The 25,764-nt window shown below is 35.8% G+C and overlaps 1 protein-coding gene across 2 annotated transcripts in view; it reads right to left on the minus strand.

Annotated features, from left to right (window-relative positions):
• CDK17 (cyclin dependent kinase 17) overlaps positions 1 to 25,764 on the minus strand; it is a 90,017-nt gene that overhangs the window by 30,859 nt on the left and 33,394 nt on the right. The window contains exons 2-5 of one of the 2 annotated variants that reach the window (XM_032689303.1): positions 22,091 to 22,239; positions 17,551 to 17,589; positions 9,758 to 9,922; positions 3,117 to 3,250 (exon numbers count right to left, since the gene is read on the minus strand). In XM_032689303.1, the coding sequence (XP_032545194.1) occupies positions 3,117 to 3,250; positions 9,758 to 9,922; positions 17,551 to 17,589; positions 22,091 to 22,208 (456 nt within the window). In that variant the 5' untranslated portion in view covers positions 22,209 to 22,239. The remainder of the gene's footprint in view (positions 1 to 3,116; positions 3,251 to 9,757; positions 9,923 to 17,550; positions 17,590 to 22,090; positions 22,240 to 25,764) is intronic. The other variant, XM_032689304.1, reaches the window with a different exon arrangement.

Below are 25,764 nucleotides of genomic sequence, written 5' to 3' on the forward strand. Positions count from 1 at the left end.
TATGTCTGTTCTTTGACAGCATTTTATTTGTAGTTCTGTATTATTTGATTGCAGTCGGGATAGGCACTAAAAATCAAAATGTGTATTCTAATGGACAAAACATGCCAGGAATATTAATACTCAGTTTTTCTAATTAGCACTTTGAGTACAGTATGCATGCTTTCAGCAAGCACTTTTAAAAAAGGGTTGAGTTTTTCTTTGATGGGCTGATAATTTTCAGAATTCTAGAGGAAGGTCAAGCTAAGCATGAAAAATCTGGTTATATACACGAAGTTCTTTCAAGTAAAAAGGACTGTTCCAAGGTTTCAGCTTTACCTGATTAGTTACCTTCAAAACAACTCAGGGTCTCTGTCAATTCAGCAGAGAGAAACAAACATATATAACAAAGTAATTATGAACAAAACCACTATAAATACAGTGAATATTGGCCAAACTAAACACAAAAAAAGCACATAGCCATAGTGTGACAGGCACATTCACCTTAATGTGGAGGAACAAGAGTATTGATTTATCGCGTTTATCCAACTGTGTACATTTAATCAAATACATTCTACAGTGGATTTCAAGTGGGACTGATGACTTCAGCAGACTACAGCAAAAACACACTGTCACACATACACTAATTTACTCCAACGTGTATGTACAGCACACAGCTATAACTCAACCTAAATGGCTATAAAGGGAGTATAGGCTACTCAGTGATGTCTAGAGATGACAGATTAACTGTCCCCACAAGCCAGCAAAATAAAACTGAAATAACAGAAACTTAATTAACAACAAAGATGTTTCTTTCTCTTTATATAATCACATTGCTACTATTGAACCAGCCAGCTCCATGGCACAAATCACACAAGGCATGCAGGCATGATTTTTGCAAGAGGAAACCTTTCTTTGGTTCCCTCAAAGGCCAAGGAAGCAAGCGATCCCGTTCCACAAACAGCAAAACGAGTAAAACTGGGTTTTCTATTGACTTATATCCTGAAGCTCAACTCATATATGGATGTTGTGGCATTTGATAAAGTCTGCATCTTTCCTAGCAGTGGATACATTGACAATGTCTCCCGATGCAGAGTTTTTTTTTTCACAGAAATTAATAGAGAATTAGCACCTAAGATTTCTACCCACTTGTCAAAACTGACTAAAAATGACCCACGGGATAAACAGGAGGAGGGAAAGACAGGCAGACGATGTAATCACTTAAGGCCTTTTCACTAAGGAAATTAGAAAGTTGACTGAAAAGATTATCATTAGAAAGGTAATTTAACCAAAGCTATGAAGATTGTTATAGTTTTCTCCCTCTGGAATGCACAAACAGGTAAAAGTCCCACCTAAGCACTTCTAAGAAGTAAACTTAAGTCCACCAAAAATATCTCTCAATGGTAGCATTCTTAAAATTCAGAACTGAGGTTGCTGGCAGACATTAGCATGAAATCTTATGGGAAAAGTCACCATATCAGTACTAAAGGGATTTGAAGGAAACATTGCACTTCTTACAGAATATACATGAACAGCTGCCAAAGAAACATTCCTGCTCTCACTGACTGAGCCAGTCAATAAAGAAATGATGTTAATTTCAACAGTCAGAAACAAGCATTGGAATTTGGAGGAAAACAAGAAAATCAGCACTGCATAAACAAAACTTAGAAGCTTCCCAAAGCCTCTTAACCAGTAATATTAGGTTTGTTACACAATTAAAGAGGTCAATGAAAAGATGCTTTTATTTGACACCTTATGAAAAACTACACAGAAATTTCCTTAACTTTATTGACTCTTCCCGAGTTCTTTTGTAATTTGTTTTAGAGTTCTTAAATTCTAATATAAAAGAGAACTCTTTAATGCTTCTTAGCCCTCTCCGGAAGACTTGACAGATTTCCATTTCAGTTTGTAATTTCATCATGCATCATTAATTTCTGTATTTCTTTCCTGTTTTAAGTGTGCATTTCAAAATGCAGAGGAAACAGACAATGAACAAAAAGTAAATAATCCTTTTAAATAATTTCCTTGATTTTTAGTTTCTCCAGCATGCATTCTGACAAGCAAGTTTTTACAATGACTTTTTTTCTTAATTTAAGTATCCCTCATAAACCAATAGGCCCACCTTAGTTCTCCCAAGCAAACTCCAGCAAGCAAACTTGGGAGAATGAAGTCTTTAGATCAAACCTGAGATTAATTTACAAATTCAGGCTTCTGAAGACAAAATCTTCCACATGCAAGAAATTATATAAATAATCAATACAGCTAATTCACAACATTCTTGGATTCATATCTGCATTACATGCTTGGAGTCTTGGAATTCCAAGCATAACAGAATGCCTCACAAATAAAAAAAGTTTTGGCACGTCCACTCTACTGTAACTTATCCAAATCTGTTTCCCAATCCAGTATTTGATATGAGGCTTTGAATGAAGATTTAAAATCCTACAAACTGTGCATATTGCTATGTATACTATAAAGCAGCAACGAAAAAATTTTACATGCTTCTGTAACAAAGACATCATTATAATTGTAACTTTTATACACTCAAGAAAAAGGAAGTGTTCTGTTTTAGTTCACAAAGGGAAATGACAACAAAGCAAGCACAAGGGTGGCTAGTATTCATAATGAGACTCATAAATAAAGGAAATTATGTGCACAGTTATTCATAAGGTACTTTTCCTCCTTTTGTTTACCATCCTGTAAAGTTCCGTTTATGAAAAAAACAGGAAGAAAGGAAAAGGCTGAAGCAGTCAGGACCACTGCTGCTGTAGCATTAGTTTTGCAAAAACCAGAAAACAGTGTTAAGTAAAAAAAATGTCTAAACCATGTATCTTCTTGAATACATTCAGTGAACTGCACAGAATGTGACGGAATGCTATTCAAATGCTACACTCAAGAAATTCCTCCCAAAAAACCAAGTTTTAAACCATATGTAGATTTTCAAAATTAACAGCTCATAAACAGTGCAAGATAACCATCTTTCTGTGTGACAAATGAGGACGTATTTAGTGCAGAATTGAAACTATTTTATGTCAGAACAATTATAGTTAATTGAGAAGACAACCAGTTATAACAAACAATTAAAGCAACCCCCAACTCTCTTGTCAATTTAAATGATCCTTATATGAAAAATAAATTACCTCCATGGAGATTCGTCTGTGTATCCGGTTTCTGAGACAAACACCTGTGGGAGACTGAACTTCATCAGATGATGTTCCAGAAGCTTGGTCACTTTCCCCATCTGACCCCATTTTCAGATTTTCATGAACAATATCTTAAAAATAATCCAAAGAATTGAAAACAGTTAATCAGCTCTTTTGAAGAGATGGAAAACAATTCAATCATTACTGCGCTTCGGATTACATGGCAGAGTCAAAGGCTCATCACAGCCATGGTAGCCTTGATATACACTTTTTATGGCTCAGGAATAATCACAAAATGAACAGGTTTACTTTACAGGACTTCTACGCAGACTTTATCTTTCTTTCTCTTACTTGGACTGCAGCAGAACTCAGTTTTCCAAAACAAAAGACAAACATTTCAATACCAATTTTAATTCCCAAAGGTCCTTCTGGCTAAACTCCCTCAGTACCTCTTCTCTTTTAGCTGCTCTTGGATATACAACATTACTGAGAATATTTAGCATTTTCAAATCAGAATACCTGATATTAGGTATCTTCAGAATAAGATACCTGATATAAATGTATCTTCAGAAAGCTTTAAAAAAACCCAAAATGGAGAGGTATAGGTATTATTTTCAGAAACGACAAATACCAGAACTTCAGAAATAAAATGCTCTGGTGTCCAAGTGTGGAGGGATGGGATGTATTATGATCATCTAAATAGAGGCCCACAACGTACAAGTGCATTCAGTGGAGGACCTGACATTTAAGAGCAATTAAGTGAAACTTGTGACCTCATGGAGGAATTTACATAACAGACTGCCTGAGTTACTTGATGTTGCAGGATCTTCATGTCAACTGAAATCAGTATTTTTAAAACAATCCTTTAGATTCATCCATACAAAAGAGTTTTTGTGTATAATATACCTTACTTTTAAGCACCAAAGAATTTTCCAGACTTTGGAAGACACCGTAATGACAAGAGGAAATCAAGGTGGTGTCATTAATAGTAGAGAGCCAAATGATTTGCAAAAGGACGCACGTGGGAAATTGGTCATACAAGCAATTCACTGTGAGTAATGCTCCATTATTACTTCTTAAATACTTGAACTCAAAATTACTCTAGCGATTAAATACTAGGTGCTTCAAAAACCACCCATTTCCCTGCCCTCTCCTGATCCTTGATATTAAGCATTATCTTGTACAAGGTAAAAGAGAACCTGAAGAACTAAAAACCTCAGACCTCTACCCCTAAAAAAATGCTAATATTAGGAAAACACATAGAGATCAATTCACTCTTACCACCAACACACATGAAAGTATCTATCATTTGCAAAGCCTTACAGCAACTAAAAAAAACCTCAAACCAAAACAAAAGAGAAACTGCAAGTTTTTTCACTATCAACAAGCAAGAAAACTGGATTTTCTAGGGGGAAAAAAGCCATTAGGCCAATGTTTCTTATCAGCACATCTTCACTTGTCTAGTTTGTCTCACACAGAATCATGTAGACTTCAAAGGAACAAATTCTTCTTCAGTGCAAAGAATTTCCTTTTACAGAAAATAGAATGGATATAAAAAGAAAGATTAACTCATAAGGAATTAGCAACACATATTTTAACACAAAATACTGCAAATAAACACACAAACTAAGCATGCATCTCATGCACAAAGCATATTTTCCAGCAGTGATGTGGATTTATATTGGATTTGATTAAAAATCCACACTGTATTAGAATTTTCTGTGCAAGTCATGCTCAGATTTGGACTGAATAAGAAAAATTAACCTGCACTCCTTACATAGTAAGAAGCAATCTTTTGGTTTCAAACAAGGTAAATATTCATCAATGCTTCTAAAGGCATAGTAGTTTGAACCACAGGAAGAGATTTCCAGAAAGTGGTTCCTAAAGATCAGCCTTACCTTTAAGCTAAGCAAACAAAATGTGACTCTCTTTTGCCAGATCGCTAAGAAATCTCTCTTACCCTCTGTACAGACTTGACAGCTGTATTTTTAAAAATCTCTAACAAATGGTGGGAAATTATTTTTAGTAATATAAAAGCATCATTGAAAACATTATTTGCAGCAAAGCTGTTATGACAGTGCTGTTGTATCTGGTAAAGAGCACATTCACAGTATCAGTTATTTAATAAATATCCTCTTTTCAATTACAGCTCTCAAGATTCTGTTTGTAAAATGAAGTGTAGCACCTACCGACAATTGTTCCCCAACCTATTTATCCTCATGTTAGCACAAGCCCATTGATTGGGTCCCAAAGTCTATTTTCTTTATGGAAGCTAGGTAAGAGACAGTTATCGCAGCAATTCCACAAAATAAAAGACTGTATTTAAAAAACTGTGTTTTAAACCATGGAGCAATTACATAATTTCCTTTTTTAGAAAGACTGACACTTATTAAAAAGTAATTATGGGACTGATTCTGTCATACTTTTCACGTTCAATTCACAAAAGCATCCATATTACGAAGTTACTAGTAAAAAAAGGGCAGTTCAAAATGCAACGCGCAGAACTACAAAGAGCACTCCAGCTGACAAAGGTAATTCTTCTACTAAGAAGATTACCTATGTAATGACACACAACTGAGGACTATTTCAAGAACCAGTAACACAAACCCATACATTTGGGACAAAAAATGTAGCTGCAAGGAGATTCTGCTCTTTATAAATCAGGAATGTGAAGACAAAGTGGTCTGTACCACACAAGTCTAAACATGCAGTATTTCAGACTTATATAAGATGATGATTTTGAATACTGTTGTGATTTGATTAATTCTGGTAAGTCTGGATAAGCTACATACCCATAACCAAGCAGGCTTAAGCAGGATACTGGCTGTAGCATCCAAAAATGTATCATTAAGTGCATGCCTGAGTTTCCAATGGGCTAAATACCCAACTGCTCTTATCTGTAAGGGTTTGCAGATGTTTTAATTATTTTCTAAACAGATATAATTTTAAGCTTTTTAGGAATAATTTGACTGTGTCATCATCTCATATAAATTCATCTTTTTATTTTATTGAAGTAAAAAGGCATTAGTAGAGCCTTATGTTCATTATTTTAATAGCATAAACCCCAGACTAAGGTATTAACCTAGACATTTTAATAATTTTTACACAGGTGCATGATGACATTTGATTAAGCAATGACAAAAATCATGCAAATATTTCCTTAATTTCACTAAGCTTTTCTATAGATAAGTTCTTCTGCATCAGAGCCTACTTGCAATGGTCTTCTGAGGTTTTAAACATTCAATAATGTATTGAACTGCTTTCACTGAATATCAAAGCCATTCTCTTACACAGGTGTTTATTTCAATGTACTCTACACATCTTATTAAATATCCAGTATGGCCATGTAATGAAAAGCTGTAGATGACTACAATGTAACAGGGTAACTATGGAAGTACATTTAAAGGAAAAGGCTGTCCTCAATTCAGAAAAGGCTGTCCTCATTTCAGGGAAGTCCTCATTTCAGGGTGTGCAAGGAACACATCACAGAAGAAATTAATACATGGAACCTATAGTGCAGCAAAGGAGAACTCCTCCAAGTGAGCCATAATCAAAGGCACTAATTAGTCAGTAGTGAGTCAGACTGTATGATCTTTCTACCTTATCTCAAATTATTACAAAAATAATCACATGGATTATTGGATTCCTTCCAAGGCACACTTCTCCAAAGCTTACTTTTCTATGAAGTAACTACATTTTAAGATTAGTTTCACTAATAATAGGATTCAAATTGAGGAAGGCCATAGAAATTGCCTTTGCTGTTAATGTTATCGAACTACAAAAACTGTATGGGAACCTCATTCCTTTCATTTAATAATTATGACAATGAAAACTTCTCCACAACTATATCAGCTCGACTGGCAAAAGCAAGGATAAATTCTCTCCTGGCCGTTACTACAGTTCACCAGGAGGGTCAGCTTCAGGTGGCTCTGCACATTCCAGGTGCCTCTCCAGAGGTGACATTAACGTAAGCATGGAACAAGGACAATCAGGTTTGCTCTGCATTCAGCCAGGTCAGGGTCAAAAAGAGTTTATTAGCTCTGGTTTCATCATGGACTGGAGCAGTTAAATGTTTCCAGAGGTACGTGACTGTAGAAGCTGTATAGATCCAAGTGAACTAAAAAAAAATCCCTCAGCTAGACCCTCATTTGGTGGTTTCACAGTTTGGCCTGGGAATCATCTACATTATTTAAAAATATCCTGATAACTGAATACTAAATGAAATAACTACTAAACAAATTTTAAACAGAGGTACAGTTCAAAAATTTTTATTTTACTCAGCATTTTATGAAACCTAAAGCTAACAGAGAGTTTCCAAGTAGAAATTCTTTTTAAAGTATTTTTGGACTTTACACGTTACGACAACTGCAGGAACTCAAGCACAGTGCTCAAAAAGCTAACAAAACTCCAAAACACTCCTTGGTTTTTCAATGAATTATGTTGAAAATCTTATTCAAAAACAAGTAGCCATGAAGATGCACTTGTGGCAGGTTTCAGTTTCATCTGTTTTTTAACCAAATAATCATCCTTTAACTGCCATCACTTTGTGATATTTCTAGGATATCTCTCTGACCACATTTTTCTACCTATGAAATAGAGGAAAAACTGTAAAGAAAAGAGGACAGATGAAGAAAGCAAAGAAAATAAAAGTAGTGTAGTACATTTGACTTGTTTCATTTGCGATGTCATTATCCCAACAGGCAAAACCTCAGCTTCCTGTTGAGCAATAACCATTCTAACATGGTAGGAACAAAAGGAGGAAAAATGGGAAAAAGGAGCAGAAAGAGTAATTATGCTTGCATATACTTGTACTTGTGTTTTCTACCACTGTATAACATGTATAAGTAGCTTACATTTTCATCAAATAAGGAGTAAAAAAATGGCATCATCATATTCAAAGCAAAAAGCGGTGTTTAATGTACACATAAAGAACTTGGTCCAGTGAAAGTTGTCCCTGCTCATGGCAACCTCCAGGGAGGTTGGGACTATGTGATCTTCCAACCCAAACCATTCTGTGATTCTATGATACATTCTGTGCATCTATTCCATACTACTTCGACAAAATTACAAACTGTACAGCTATCTGTAACTATTTAAAACATGTTATTATAGCACTTTGTACAGACTAACATATTCAAATCACGCGTGCTATTTAAACAATAGTTCACCTATAAAATGTGATCATCTGAGAAAAATATAACTAATGTCATTCTTCCACAATACTTATATATTAGCATATTTTTTCAGATGAAAAATAAAGCTTTGGAGAAAACTGAAGGATCATTAAATGAAAACAAAAACTGTTATGGGACATTCACTTCAGAGTTCGTCTTGATCCTTGCGGATCCCTTCCAACTCAGAATATTCTGTCATTCTGTGTATGAATTTTCCTTTTGCAAAGCTCATTTGAAGTTCGTGAAGAGGAAGTGAAATTCTGGAGAGGAATAAGTCACTGGTAAATTTACATTTCAAAATCTTAAGAGAATGATAGTAAAGTCAACACACAAGTACAAGAGTACAAGCACCTCTGTACTCAACAACACCTCTGCTGTTCCTGCACACAGTTTATATTTATCTACTTTGACAAATTTAAGTACACAATAATTTTTTTAAACTTTGTCTTCCTCTTAGATTCTTGGCAAGTTAACTAAAGACTGGCTTGGAAAAAATGAAAAAAAAAAATAAAATACTGTGTACAGTACTTGAGTGAAATCAGGAATTGATATAGCAGTCAAACTGTGCACACTAATACCCATTTTCTTGTGTGATGACAGCTGCTATAGTCAATTCAAGAGGACAGTTTGAAGAAGACAGATTCAGTCTGAATGGTAGCACACGCAGTAAAAAGGCATGTTTTTGAAAATGAGTGATATTACAACAGAGTAGGATATAAGTGGTTTGACTACTATCTTGAAGATTCATAGCTTAATCTTGAAGATCAGTTTATCACACACTTCTAAAGGAGGGCAGAAGATTGAAAAAATCATAAAATTCTAATTAAGCTGTGACTTGCTCTCATTTTCTAGAATCAATTAATTAAGCATAATTTAAAATAACATAAAAGCAGGGTAAAACATTAATGGTGACTGGAGGCAGCAACACGACAAATTACTTGTAGAAGAGAAAATATTTCACAACTTTTTTGCTTTACAGAGGCACAAATATACCTCGGGAGCTCAACAAAAAGATAATTATAGTTGAGTGGTCTTAATTTGTCACTGAAAAAAACATTTTTTCCTTATAATAATGCGAAGTTCTTTTAAAATTCCACATATAGGACGATTATTCTCTATTTTTAACATATTACATTTATTGTACTTCTTGCCAATGCTTAATTGAGATGGACATACAGATTCCTTGCAAAGTATTTAGAAAGAATATTTTGTAACTTTTGTAACACTGCAACTTGTCAAAAATTCATGAGTGATTTCTGTGTGTTCTTCTGATTGCTTTCTTCCTGAAAACCTTAGGAGACACTCAGTGCCTCAAAAACAAAATTCTCGAACAATTCCAGAAAAAATTACTGCATACCCAGAGATTTAGTAAAGCATTAGGATAATCATATATCTTCCTAAGAATCAATACAAACATTACTTTTCACAGAAAACTTCATTTAAACAAACAATGTAGGAAATTACCTAATCTGCTCCCATTTCTGGGCATTGCCATGAAGGAGCCGAGGCTGCCCCCTATGACGCTATGTGGTCTCCGTAAAGGGGGCTTCTTGAAAGATCCTGTGTATTGGTGGAGAAACGAGTGCATGCTGTGAGATGTTGGAGGCCTGCCATTCTTCACAATAGGCTCTACAATTCACAAGGATCAAAATATTCATTGCCACAAGCAAGTAGGAGTGTCAGGAACAGGCCAGAAGGAAAAAAAAAAAAGAAAAAGAAAAAAACCAGTTACTAAACAGGAAATCACCAGTCTGGTAAGATTATCTTTCATGCTAACAGTAGACCATCATACTACTGCCATTTCTCTATTAACAAATGAGTACAAAACATGGCATTAAGTATTACACAAATTTAATTTTATTAAATTCTGTCACTCTGATGCTGGATGAGTAAATGAGCTGAATATACAGTCTTAGAACTTCAAGAAAATGAGAACACTGTAATTATTTTCTACTGTCTTACTGCACAGTGTTTAATCTTTACTATAATTTAAACCGAACAGCTGTTAGATCAACCATGATGAGCAAATTCAACTGCAAGCCTTTGCAAACATTCCCCCTCTCAAAATTCTGGCGTGTCACTAGTAGCAAGGTCTTGCTATTGGGCATCCTTAGAAGTAAACATACCTGTCTATACCTACCAGAGCTGTCATGTCATAATTAAAGTTATTAACTTACAGGATATCAGAAAAATTAAGTGTTCGATTTGTTATTTTGCCTTTCTACTGGATTGTACTTCAGACAGTTCATAGTACTTAAAACTAGGATTTTGAGATTTTTGTAAAAGTTATTATTACTGATAAACACTTTCTAAAAAGATAAAATGTTATAAATTTTAAAATCTTATTTACAAGTGTGCCCAGAAATAGAATGTTCATGTTCTCTCAGTAACCTGACTGTGCACACATGGACTAGCACTCAAAGGATCGACATGGCACTAGAAGCAGACTAACTGTAAAAACGCAAGAGGATTTTTTTACCCCAAGAAGCAGCAGAACAGATGTCAGCTTGCATTGACTGTCACAAAACTGGACTTATCAGAACCACCAATTAAGTCATTCATACCAGAAAATAAAGGAGAAATACTCTCACTTCAGAAAAAGAGATCAGAGTCATTTGGCAGCTACACGCAAGCACTGTCCCTGTACTAGGGTAAAGACCAGAAGACACGCTCAAAAACCACTTGTGATTCAATTAATTTTATTTTTCCATCATTTGATTCTTATTAACATTACAGATTTGTGTTGTTTGGTACTATTCAGAAGACAGAAAACGCAGCAGCCACGCATTGAGCAACCTCAGCACGAGCAGTGCTACTGAACAGAGCAGCACCCACCAAGGTGTTACTGGAGCCACTGCTCCCAGAGTGTAGCACAGACAGGATCTTCTCAGAACTCCACTCTGGCCTACTGGAACAGGGAGTAGTCTGGGATGCCATTTCATCACCCCAACTTATACTCCCACATGCAGGGACCCCAAAAACTCGCTTTCCCTTCCAAAATAAGATAAGAAGAACAATATAGCTAGGAGAAAATTTTGTAGGGAAAGCAGAATTTCAATGGTGAAGGAAAATAACAGCAAGAAATACCTATTATTCTAATAAAAGCAGGATCCTGATGGGAACCCACTCTCTCCCCACATATACAAAAACCTTGTGCATATATTACTATGACTAGTCTGAAGCAAAGAGATAGAAGTACACAGAACTATCCAAGGACAGGGCAGTGACTTTAAGAAATAATTGTGCAATAGATTTTTGCAAATAAACATGTATAACACAGTGAGACAAAACAAACAAAACAAACAAACAAACAAACACAAAAAACCCAAAAGGAAACACCAAGAAAAGACTAACTCAGTTGCTGCAGAAAAAAAACCCAAACAACTGGGAAAAAAAACATGCTGCAGGCAGAAAACCAAATGTGAAAGGACATGTCAGCACTTATAAACCTGCCTGCATCCTTCATAAATACAGCTTCAAAGTGGGTGAATATGATGAAGAATTCACCACCAATCCATGTATATCCTCATAAAGTATAATCAGGGTCTTCAAAACTCTGCACATCTCTGTCCCAAATGCTTATTTACGTTTCTAATACTTTGCATCATTCCTTTTGACTTAAGCATGGTATAAGCTTCCTTCTTGTGTTCCTTCAACAGCATGTTTATCCTAGGGCAGCAGGCAGCAAATTCCTTATAATTTTTTTAATAGAATCTATTACTTATTCCACATGACACTGTAAAAGTTAAATGCATATACTATATACATCTATAAACTGCTTCTATAATTTTATCTCTGTGATTATAGGTTTGATTTGCCTTTAAAAAAATGGTTCCCTATATAAAACTCACAAACATTCCTTACCTTAGTGTCACTGTACTAAGTAACCACTCAAAGGCTTAGCTGACATGACGGAGGTGTCTCCAGCAGCACAGTAGGTATTTTCATGCTACTGTTGCTTTAATATTCAGCCACAGTCAAAATGAATGATAGAAATTAAAAGGGGAGTAAAAAAACACCAGAAAATTCACTGTGCAAGTGTATGGATCTACTGTATTTTGGTATCATACACAGTCTGGTCTTCCTCTCTCATATAGACTGAACCAGTAGAAATATGATACAACCCACAGACTTTGTGGAGGACTGAAGAGGGCACTTAGGAATCAGCTGCATCCACTACCTCCTTCAGCACAAGAGGGAGGGTAGTGAAAGAGCCAGCTGTGGCAGGTTGCAAACGGCACACGAAATGATTCTTCACACCACACAGTCTGTGGTGTTTCCTCAGCACAGGAGGCTACAACTACTACAACTATCGGAACTTACAAGGCTCAAGGGGAGACTGAACAAGAAATCTGCTCAGGGTTACTAACCACACAGAGACTCGCCTACTTCACGAAGGCTCTGAACTAGAAACCAGTACAGTTCTCTGGGGAAATGATGTTATATTTTGAGCTCTAATCTTAGACTTGCCCTCAAATGTCATCCTCAGAGACTGGAGAACAGACAGGTAGAACTCCAACTGTCCTTACAGCACAAGACTTCTGCAGCACCTGGGCAGTTCACTCGTGTTGGCTCTTGCTGCCACAACCATTCCAGCAAGGGTCTTGTCAATTATTTATCTCTAGCTCTCTTTCCTTATCCTGCTCTATAATTCGTAAGTCCAAACTGATATGGAAAGAAGCTGAAGCAGAGACTTCTCAGTGGTTCTTTTTAAACTGTATTTCTTTGGTTGTTATTATATTCTCTTCCTATTTTGGCTAAAAAATCATGAGATCTTTGACTCATCTTTCAAGAAATGCCATTTCAACTCTTACATTTCTTATGCAGCCTACTAAGCTATCACACAAATCTAGTCTTTAAGTGTGGAAAAAGTTAACATTCTCAATGAGAATATAAATTATGTATCATGAATTATGTAAGTGTTATACTGATGTACAGGATGACCACATGTATTTATTTTCAAAGTCTCTGAACACTTTTTACAATAAAAAATATTTTATATCTATATAAACACATTAATTTTACATCTATAAAAACATACACACCCCTTTTTTAATGCCATGTTCATGTTATCTTGTTTAAGTGTACACCTTCAGCAAGGTTGAAGATTGGGCAATGCATGGTGATTATGCAGTGTTGTATTACTCAATTTTCAAGTCTGGTGAATGCTGAGCTGACCACTTATTTCATTTGGATAATTATCTTGTATTTCTCACTTTCTATCACTCAAACTTCCGTTACTATTAGCATGACCCAAAATAAATACAACAGCACTATCCAAAGACAACACTGTATAAAATACAACCAAGCCTGGCTTATTAACCTTGTAAGAGTTGCTAGACCATGTTACTGATTTGTTTTAGAATACATACATATACTTTAAGAAAATACAGTAACCAGTAAGGTCCACTGCTTTGCTAAGTTTGAAATAATGCCAACGCTAATGCTAATAAACATACAAACCCAGAAAATAACTCAAATGAGACACTGAAATCTTTCAGTTATGAAACTACATAAATTCATGTTTTAACATAAGTGGACCTGTCTTTTATTACTTCATAATTATGAGAACTGCCAGAATCAAGTAAAACATTGGTGTATATAACTAAGTAGCCTGTCTGAGGAATTAGCTAAAACCAAGTATTTCATAAAGATTTTTCCTTTAACTGCAATTTAATTAACCACAAAGCCTGACCTGAAATTACTCCTGAGTTAAGCAATTTTTCAATAAATCCATGATGTTTCTTTTCCTTGTCCATCTATAAGAACAAAGGCCTACACTACCACTTTCTTTCCTGTGCTGGATTTACTTAACTGGATTTACTTAATCTAAGCTCCAGAGAGCCTGCAGAATTGCCTGGCATTTCTTGGCAAGGCCTCAGCAACTGACATACTGTCACACATCAGTCAGCTGGTGGATTAAAGAAAGAAAGTGTTTTCATTAGGAATGTAAATGCATTTTAAAACACATTTTATGAATATATAATATCACATACTCAACTACCTCTTTCTTTTTTTTATGTCCCATGAGTATCTCTATTATGTGACAAAAAGACCAAGCTGGTTTTCAGATTTCACTGCCTAAATTTTGGAATGATATTTGCTTCAGCTAGCTTTAATAAAGAACCAAAATCACCTGTCATACAGCATGACATTATCCCTTAAATCAAACATCTCTGACAGAGCTAATTAAGTCTGCAAAAAAATATTTTATTCCATAACCGTTATCCATTCTGGACATGGAAACCATACAAATACATAAATATGTATTTTAACTTCATACAAATAAAGTACACGAGTGGAGTTTTTTCTAATCAAAAAAAGTGATACTGGAGACATAGAATTTGTTTGCTGATTTGGGTACAGAATGGGGACTGAACCCAGGCATGTATTCTAAATAAGGATGAACTCTGGGTGACAGCAAGCCTGCCACAATTCACTGCTGCTACCTAAAACGTAGCTCAAGGTCCTCCTCTCACAGTAAAGAAGTGTAATTTTGACTTAGGTTTTAGAACTAGATGACCATGGGGTACACACAGCGTGTGCTGGTAGAAAGGTGGGGGCAGAACCTCACTCACCACTCTTAGCTGCGACTTGACTCTGGACTGGCTCAACTATAACAAAATCTCAGTAAATGTCCCGAGAATCCCCTACCGGTTTTTATAGGTCAGGATGCTACGTAGTTTCTTTTCCACCCACCTTGACCTCACCGTTGCTCCAGAAAACTTCGAAGGCTGGGGTTTTTTTTAATTTTCCATTTTGATAGAGAATGAAAAAGTGTCAAAAATCTACATTTGTGAAACTAAGTATTCGTTCTCTAAACAGCCTTGCATTCATGAAGCTTGTGATGCATTATGACAACTGTTTAAGATTATTTATATAGGCCTCTCAAATGCCACTGTCATATAGCTTAATCATATTTTGGCATCATCTACTACACATTCACTTAACTGATCTGAATGTATGCTCTGTTAATAATTACTCAAATTTTACCCGTGCCTCAGCAATAAAAACGGATTTTTTTTTTTACTGGAAATACAAAATATTTTGAACAAACTGTTGAAGAAGCTGTTGTCAAGTAGGTCTTTATTTCTTCAGAAAGTGTAGAACGTAAGCAGGTGAATTTCTGACATTTTAGAGCTGGCATGCTGTGCTGTACAATACTTAATCATACTGCTATAAGGCAGTCAGATCCACTCAGTAAAATTACTTGATTGCAGGTGACAGCTCCCATATAAGATATATTTAAATAACTCAAAGCAGCAATATGTTTTCTATATATGTACTCTCAAGGAGCTGGATGAGGAACACTACAAAATACTGTGTATTTATACATTATTTTATGGGATTGTTTCCTTGGGCTCCAATATGTGATACCCAGGAAAACATTAAGTCACTCTAAAAACAGAGCAACCACTCAATATCACTTAAAATAGTATTTATTCATTAAATAATAAGATGAAACCTCTGAAATACTGACTATTAAAATATTAAAAACTTAGCAAAACCTCAAGGGATTCCTCCCATTGCTCAAAGTTATCCATCTGAGTGCAGCAGTGATGTCCAGAGCAAATATTCTTCACTTGGAAGACACAGGGCAAAAAAAATTTGGCAGCACATTTGAAGAAATATGCTGACAGAAACCCAGAAAAACACAGTCTTCAACCTTTGATGAGAAATGAAGTACATCAATTACTAAAATGGCACTGTAATGTCCTCTAAAGTTTATTTTTTAATTTGGGACAAAAAGGGCAGACATTTTTCCAAGGCTTCTGTTTAAACTACAAAACCAAGAGATAATACACAAGGCAAGGAATGAGATCAAGCCATCTGAAAAAAAAAACACTCTAAAAAAAGCCTTTCAAAGTTGACTTCACACGCAGTGAGGTTTTGCCTCTGGTCTGGATACCAGGACAAAGATTACAATCAAGTGAAATATATTCAAAGCCAAAAACCTGCCTTTGAGATTTACATATTTCATAGTGTTGAGAAAATAATTCTCAGGCAGTATTTTCGCTCATCAGATCTGCACTGGAACACAAGCATGGTAGTTCTGTACCTCAAATCATATAAGCATAGCAAACCATCAGCTTAAAATCGTAACTGCAGAAGGCATCACGCTACACCAAATCCTTCAGAAAACTGTTTTAGCTACAATTTAGATCAATGTGAGGCAGCATCATAGCCAAGATACAAGCATTCCTGGCCTCTATCCTTGCATCCACACACACAGCTACCCTGTAACTCCCAATGCAAACATCTGTGAGACCACGTTGCCAACCAAACCAGGAAACAGAGGATCCGGCTCCTTTTCGCCCTACTTTCAGAAATAAATTGTGTTGGCTAGTTATGTGTGTTTTACTTTTCTGTACTTAGAAACTCCATCTGAGCACCTTTTGAGAACAAATCTCTACATATACATCAGTGAGCCTACGCTAACAGAAATTTGGTGTATTTAGAGAGTCCACTTCTGCATCTAAGCATCATGTTCTCCTGCCAAACCTGTATTCTACTTGTGAAGGAGGACAATTATGAGTGGACAAGACCTACACATAGCCCTCCAAGACTATGAATTTCTGCAGCATGCTTTCAGGCACTGAATTTTCATGCTCATTTCATTTCATAAGCACTTCCACACATGAACAGAGCCTCTACCTTTTGTGGGAAGAAACAAAACAGGAAGGGAAGAACACTATGTTGTGCAGTGTACGTGGGATGGAGAAACCACACTGAACAGTAATAATAAAAATGGATGTATACCATAGCACAGAAGGGTACATACAGACTATAATAAAAACACTGTCAGTATGGTGCAAGGGACAGTACAAGGTGCAGTGTTTAGCTGTGACAACTGCCAGTGACTTGCAGTAATCTGTAGCTCTCGAATGAGCTCTAGCAATTCTGGGGATTTCTTCCCTCCCACCCCCCACATTTTTATACTGATACTTTCCCTCCAACATCGACAGAAAAAATGTACTGATTTATTACCAGTAAGCATTTCTATGCTTATATTTTCAGTTCAAGAACACTGTCTTGAAAATATGTTGCAACACACTGTTTTACTTCCACGCTCAAGGAATCACACAAAGCAGATGGAATGGGAATTTCTCAGCTCTGTATGCGGCGACATGATTACAGCTACAAAGGCATTTGGATGTTCCAAGACAGTATTGCAATGTGTCAATTTTTATCAACATTCACCCCTCTTATCAGAGTATTAACTAGTCATTAATGCCTTAAACCTAAAAAACACTTACGCACTTTACCGTAGCTGATCCTTCCATTATTACTCACACCTGTAAAATTACAAAAAAATTATGCAAGTGTTCGTGAGAATGGATCCTATGATCACATCACCGAGCTAAAACAGACTAAATGGGGATAAATATTATTCTACAAATTCACATAGCCATTTCTATCAGAACTTCACTTGTTTTGTTTATTATGTGTGTGTGTATTTATCTATATATAAAACCAAAACTTGACAAAATAGAATGCTTTCCAAGTTACTTACATATAAATGTAAGAGCTGTGGACATATTTTGGAACACGTCTTGCAATTATTATTAAAAGCATGCTTGGAGTTTGTGATAATGCAATTCATAACATTAGACAATACAGCCACATTTTCTGCTTTTATTAGAGAGCATATGTATTTAAAGTATTTGCATAAATTTTACACCGAATTGGGCTTAAAATATGCATGATTTGGATATTACTTCTAGCCAAATTATACTAGTATGTCATTGGCAAAGGAAAATTTCAGGAGCAAATTTAGTCATCAACTTCTACAAATTACCATTTAGTATTTTTAATATTAATCTGAATACATACATTAAGGTAGAACCTAGAATTAAAAAAGCAAGCCGGTACATTGTTAGTATGCTGAATGAAAATATGGCAAAATGAAAAATAAACAACAAATCCACCTAATTGATTTTATATGTTGAAACATCAGAGATCATGAAAAGCTTTTGTACTTAGCTAAAAGGCTAGCCCGAAGTATACTTCATACAGTCCACAGTTCATAAGGCTTCAGATGTATTATTATGCACTTCACCGGTCACTTTATTTTTATGGTTTATGCATATGATTTGGCAATGCTTCCTCACCCAGAAGCCAATTATGATGAACATAATTTGTAAGGAAGATTTAATTACATATAGGTTTCTGGTCACTAAATAATTTGATGATGTTCAAAACAAACCAAACCTAATGGTTATTCTACATTCAGCGCAATAGCTCTGTGCTACTGCATTGAACAATGCGGGTTGATCCCTGCTAATCCCATTTTGCTGCTCGTGGATGAGTGATGCATACTGAGATTGTACTGACATCACATGATGAAGGAGTATGTGTATGAAATGAGATCGCATACAAAAGGTTAGCTGATTCAATGGTATCAATGTACTGCAAAGAAATGAAAAGTTATGTATCTATTTTTATGTCTGTGAACTACAAATGGGACAATTTGTTCTGCATTAGGAGTACTGTGCTTTCAGTCTTGAAACAACCCACTCAAAGCTGGAGCTAATGACAAGGTGGGCCTCTGGATGGGAGCAACAGTTATTTGAAATCACAGGCACTTGTTTGGGAGAAGAAACATTTGACAGGGGACTGAACAACACAGGTTATTGCAAAAGGGTGATCATGAGAAAAGGTACTATGTACAGGTGATCTACACCTGGAATGGCAGCACTGAACTGGAACTTTATTTTAAAGATTTTACGGGATATGTACGTGAAAATCAGATGGACATGAGCGTGGACACTAGGTCAGCACAGATGTGATTTTCTACGGACATAGTCTCTACAATCTCTACAGTCCATTAACACAGCTGTTTCCAAGGAAGGAAAAAAGCTAGCACGTATAAAATTATAACCTTCAGTGAACACAGCCATCAGCATGGAATGACAGGAGACAAGATGAGCAATTTGCCAGAAAGAAAAAAAATAAAACAAAATTGGACAACAACACCGGAACAAAATGCTGCTGTAAAGGTCTTCAGTGTTCAGGGTCTAGCCTTGACTTCTGGCATAAAATGCACAGTTGCAATGCCCTTCAACTCTCACGTCTCAAGCTGATGATGTACTAATGCTTGAAAATAAAGCATATATGAAGAACCACTTTCTGAAGGCTATTTGTATCTCTGGCTTTGATTCTCTGTAGATCAAGATATTGGCATGCCTTTTAAAGTTTTTAAACTGTGCTTTTAAAGTTTCTTTAAGAGCAGATTCAAAGCCTGTAAACTGGGCACATTTGGGTTTCTCTGTTCCACAAGGTAAAAGAGCTGTTTGTTCCTAAAAGCAGAACTAAGGAGACGGTTACTCCTGCCTTCTGAGACCAGCACCATCGCAGTAAAGGATGCACTTTAAAGATCTTAATGCAGCTATCACTTTATAAAATATTCTTCAAGAGACTACATCCTCTCATGTGTCCCAGCAGGATATTTAGAGTTAGTACAGGCTTCTTATCACTCTGATTTTATAAGATGCCAAGGCAAACCATCCTCATTTAAGCAATCCTTTTTAAGCAACTTTTTTAAATGCCCACTGAAGGATTTTTTTCCAGGCCATGCTCTCTACTAAATTTGTCTTTCACCAAGAGAGTACTCATTACTTGACTGTTTTTCCAGCACTTTTCATTGCCCAAACCCTACTCTTTCCAAAATCTCTTCATCTGTGGCAAAGTTAGAGCTTCCTTTAGAAAAGCAGGACTAGCAAGCATTTTCCAACCCTACTTTCTAAGAAAAGTAGGGTTGGACAGGAAAAACAAAGGAAAATAAAAATCCATAATGTAGTATCCTGTTCATCTCTGCAAGATCAAAGATAGGACAGATACTAATAAATGCATTCTGTAAGAATCCAAAAAAGATAGCAAGTGTCAGTAAAACTTTTTTTAGTGACAGAAAACGATGAGTAAAGATTACACACAGCAAAAGTACAGTTTATATTTCTTCTTCTTTCAAGAGACCAACAACACCTCGAATGCATCCGAAAAGACTCTACTAAGGCATCAACAACATTCTGCATGTATAAGCATAGCATATAATGTATCATAATATTAGCATATGAAGTTCCTTTTGGCCAATTAAATAACATGGAAAGCAAAATAAAAGGAGCACTAAAAGCTAAACAAAAAATTTGCAATTAGAAATATTTTCTTGAATTGTATTTTTATCACTTTAAGTATCTGCTGAGAAGTTGCTCGTCACAGTTTGGCAACAAACATGCAGAAGACATCTAAGTATTGCTGTTTGGGATAATTCTCAGATAAATATTACAAGCCGCAAATGGATTCACACATGGTTTAAGATGGCATAAGCTCACATTTCTGTAAACAAGTTATTGTGTTCTCTGTCTCTTGAGCTAACAGCCAGGACATGGTCCAGTTTAAAGTAAAATGCTTTTATTCTTCCTGAATTCAGTTTTCAAATGAATCAATTCAGCAACCCAGTCCACTACATTCACTGATGCTGGTAACAATTTTTCATGCTTATTTCTTAGTGTGAAAATAGTTTTCTTAGCACTTATTTACATAATGAAATCAATCTTGCAGAAGTATATACAGGTCTGAAGAAAATATGCATCAGTAACTAAGGTGAATACAAATAAAATCACGCGGGACAACCCAGTGTCTCAGAAAGGACTTAGTAAATATCAGTGTAAAAATACTGTAATTGTTGCTTCAGAGCAGACCTGCTGTATCAACACATAAAAAGTTGTAATAAACCTTGTTTCCCAAAATACTGGGCAAGGTCCATGATAAAAACAGGACAAAAGCACGAATATACCAGGGATTAAGGGCAAAACCGAAAAACATAACTAACTTTGTTTTGCCAAAGGTAAATGCAACTTCCAAAACCTTGGTATGCAACTTATCTAGAATGGGGTTTTAAATGTCTGCAAGGCAAATTCCATTGCCTCTACCTCTGCTCAAATTTCCCGGCCCTGTCAGTTTTCAGTGAGAAAATTCAGAATTATTTATTGCTGTGAAGTGGGGGAAAAATAAAATTCAGACCACTTGATAATTGAGAAAAATCTTAGATGTCGGCAGAGTAAAAAATAACACTAGTCAGCACTGAAGATGAAATATGACTTAAATGCTTCAGCCCAGGAAACAGAACAAGCAACAAAACCCCTTCCAGTCATTATTACTGCAGATTGCATTCAAAAGCTGTATCATCATTAGTGTGGACTTTACAGCAGCTAGTATGTTTATGGGATCAGCCAAAGACTTATGTAAGATACACAGGTGCAAGCTGGTTATCCTGAATGTTTCTAGTCACCTTGATATTGGTGAAGAGAAGTACGACAGAGACGTGAAGAGATGACAGAATTCAGACTAGTGCCCTGCACCACCAATGGGAAGGTAAACAGTTTTATGTATAATACTTAAGCAATTAGTATCAATCATATTACTAAATAATGATTTTGAGAAAAGACTCAGTTTGAAGCCATATGAGCTGATATGGGACCCAGTAAATTCATACAATGGGTTTGTTTACTGAAAGAGCATCTGTGAGCCTTGTTGCACATGACATAAAAAGATAAATTTAGGTAGATTTTGATAAATAGTTGTTTTGATATTTTTGATAAATATTGTATATTTTTTGATATTTTGATAAATATCAACCTGTTGAAATAACCAGAGCAGTTGAATATAAGATAAACCAAAAGAAATGGTTAGGAAGGAAGTCCCTGCAGCTGCGAAAACTAAAATAAACCCCAGCAACACTCACTTGAGCAGGGCCTGACAAAATTCTTACATTTTCTACAAAGTGAAAGACATGCTTACCGTTATCTTTGCTGCTGTTTTCTTCAATTGTCATTTGTTCTGCCAGCTCAGACAGTGATTCATCAATGGTCTGGCTTCCCCGCAAGGTTAAGGAAAGTCTCCTCTTAAATTTTTTCATTCTATCAATATTAAGTCTGGCTTAAGGAAGCCTGAAAACAAAAATAAACAACAAAAAGTGAGAAAAAATAAGTAGAAAATGAAATTTAATTGCCTGACATAAAAATGCAAGAAGGCTTACAGAAAATTTAGGCAATATCCAAGTTATCCTTAAAACAATATCCTTAAAACAAGATTACTCTACTGGATAGAAGAAGAATGTCTTGAGAGGCAGATGCCCACACACTTTTGCAATTTTTATTTCTGTTTGGGAAAATGAGAATCTTTGTGTTTTTTTAAAAAAACCAAAACAGCTAATTTGATCACTAGTTTTACAGTCTGATAATAAAACAAACAGTCATCTGAAAACTTGACGAGCGTGTGCTCCATCGCTTTCTCCACAGCCTCTTCCACCAAATCCACTGAGCAGAAAGAGGCTGTAACCTTCTCTTTTTAAGCCCATTTGTTTATGATGATCACTTACTGAACTTCTCTATATTTTGCCCTTTTCACAAAAGGAGGAAGGGGACAACGCTGAAAGCCTTAAACACAAAAGCAATTCTCAAACCTGATCCCACCTACGGAAATAAGACAGCCAAGGCCTGACAGTGGTGACCAAAACAGGTATTTCTCTAAAGCTGAGCAGTAGGACTAAACTGGGAACAAAGCAGAAGGCACTTTCTCCATCGAAAGTGGTAAACTAACAAGCTGTAATAACAAAGGTCTAGGTCAATAAACATGTTGCCACAAGTCTAAGCTGGTAAGTGAACTTTGTGGTGTGCCATATGTTTGCCCTTGCGTGACAAGAGGCACGAGTCCTTCCTCAGTCTATATGGACAGTTCAGCCTTGATGTTATTTCACAGTAACTTGTTCATCTGCTCACAACCTCCAAGATTCACATGTGCAGTGTCTGACACAAGCAGAGCATAGTTTTAAGTCTGAGCTCATGTATTTTTTCCCCTCCGTCAGCTTTTTTGCATTACAAAATGCATAATTCACATACAAAATCAAATTTTCCTCGATGTTCTCCTTTAAACAGAGAAATGCAAGAAGTAGTATGCCACAAATCTACATTTATTGTATTGACAGCATTCTCTTAAGCATACACATTTCAGCTGTGGAACTTACTCTTTGTTTAGATGCTCCATAATAAAAAGGAGAACAAATTGGTGGAATAAACCTGGAAGTGGCTGCGGGTGGTGGGAGAATGCATACATAGACTAAACTATCACAACACTTGATTGCTTAGGACAGAGAAAAACACATTAGGGATGGATAAAAGAAGACCTTTGGGATATAAGCTCCAAAGTCTGAGATGAACAGTAAAATCATTGGCAAGGCAACGGCTGCATTCAAAGGGAAAGAGGTGGATTACAAAACGGTAACATCTCAGACAACCACAGTTAGTATAAGCAGAAATAGTGGGGCACTGGGTACAGATATATAGGAAATAAAATATACTGATGGAGATACAGTTAAGACAGCAGTTTCTAAACTGTCCCTTTAATGTACTACTGTATGTGCAATAAAGCCATGGCTTAGTGTAAGTAATTTTGCTCAAAAGCAGGATATGCTTATTGTTAAAAACCTGCCTTCAGAAAACATTCCAAGGGGAACATTTAAATCTCCTGTTCAAGACCAGTTTTAAAGACCTTACTTGTAACGGTTTTATTTCTGCATTTAACTTTTCAAAAACAATGGCTCCTGTTTCTCTTAAAAACCTAGTTTTGTAAAATATTTGGAAGGACACAGCATTTATATGTAGTTTTCTCAATTCTCCCACAATTTTCTTTGAAACCTGCATTTTCCTACATGTATTATTCTCAAAAAGATACATGCAATTTTTAGGTATGTGATACCCTAAAGCTACTTGACAGCACAACAATTTCTTCCCAATTTTCCACCTGGGCAGTAACCAAAAAACCAGGTGCCTTTATAGGGAAACAGGCTGTTCCTGGATTTTGATTCTGCAAGTATTTAAGTTTATACAATTTTTTAATTAAAAAGAAGGTCTACTGCTGAAGAATATTACCTATAAATTAACAGATGGGTGGATTAGAAAATCTAAGAGACATTCTAAATCTCAAGCTAATAAAAAAGGAAGTATTTTGTTAACTATAGTTACAACATTTCTCCTGTTAAAGGAATGTTTCGTGGAGCAGCTAGGATTCTGAATAAGTTCACAGCTTGATTTTCCAAGAATTTAACAGTAAAAAGGAATAAGGAGTGGGAATGTACATGTGAGTGAATGCTTCCTTCTACTAAAATGTAATTCTGTTTTTTTAAAGGAAAAGATGCTCACAGAAATGAAACCAAATTTTCCTCCCTTAAAGCACTAGTATTTTTGCTAATTCAGATTTGTAAAGGAGAGGGGGAAAAAAGAATGGAAGGAGAAGTGACTAGTATCGAGCACTTGGAAACATCCTGTCTTTTTGACTTCTTCATTCTCACAGCCTAAGTTGTAGAGCCTGCTAAGTCTTGGTAGTTTGAGACCAGACATCAGTGAACAGAGCTTTGAAAATGTCACCTATACAAACCAAAGCTAGCACTGTTTCTCTAAAATGACAGCAATTTTGCAGAAAAGTCCCTTTTAATTCAGTTTAACAAAACTGAAGGGAGATTGCTTGGCACTCGTTTTCACCAATTCATAACAGATGCACACTTACCTCCTTTTAACAGTAAATCTAATTTAAATCCAAACTGGAGTTACTTGATTAGTAACAGACATGTAATAGCAATGATTAGATGTAGTAATTTCTAATTTTGTTTCTCCAAATTCTTAAAAATTGTGAGAAGAATATACTGTTATTTTTATATTTAGCTTTAGAATAGAAACCACAGCTTGACTGTTCTATTCTGTAAATTTACCTACTCTGAATACATAATATGCAAATCAAATATTTTAGATGTCAGAGCAGATAGATGCATACACTTGAATGCAACTAAGGCAAATTCTAGTCTTCTGCAGACAGAATGAGGACAAGCAATCTCATATGATACTATCTGGTACAACCCACAAAAGCTGGCAAAGACATATTTGTTCAATCCTTATACTGATATGATATGAAATGAAGGAAGCAACAATGTATTAAAGGAACTGCCGCTTCTTACAGAAGATCTGCAGTATAACCCTGAAAAATTGGTCTTTTTGTCTTTAAAAGCAACATAAGTTAATCCTTGAAAAAAATGCTAAAATTTACATTTTCTGTTTTCCAACACTGTCATTAACTGTTTGCTTCAATAGTCTTAAACCCCTGCTTTGACCCCAAAGTCTCTAAATGTGGTCTTTATAATACAGTTCTGAAAACAAACTCCAGCTTTTAAATCATCCAGGTTAAGATCAGATTTAAACATATGGGTTCTGGCTCACCTTCTCTGAATCAGACCAATCCTTCCCACAGTGCCTGTAGTATAGCACTTCACATTCAGCACATACAGATGTTCACAACACCTTGGCTATATACCAGACAGACATTAAAGCATTTTGATTCCAAAAGAAGTAACTCAATCAGATGCCGCACTCGTATGTTCACCAAAAATCAGAGGCCTTAGATTGCCAATGGCTAAAATCCTCAAA

This window comes from Chiroxiphia lanceolata, chromosome 5 (assembly GCF_009829145.1).
Source record: "Chiroxiphia lanceolata isolate bChiLan1 chromosome 5, bChiLan1.pri, whole genome shotgun sequence".
NCBI lineage: Eukaryota > Metazoa > Chordata > Aves > Passeriformes > Pipridae > Chiroxiphia > Chiroxiphia lanceolata.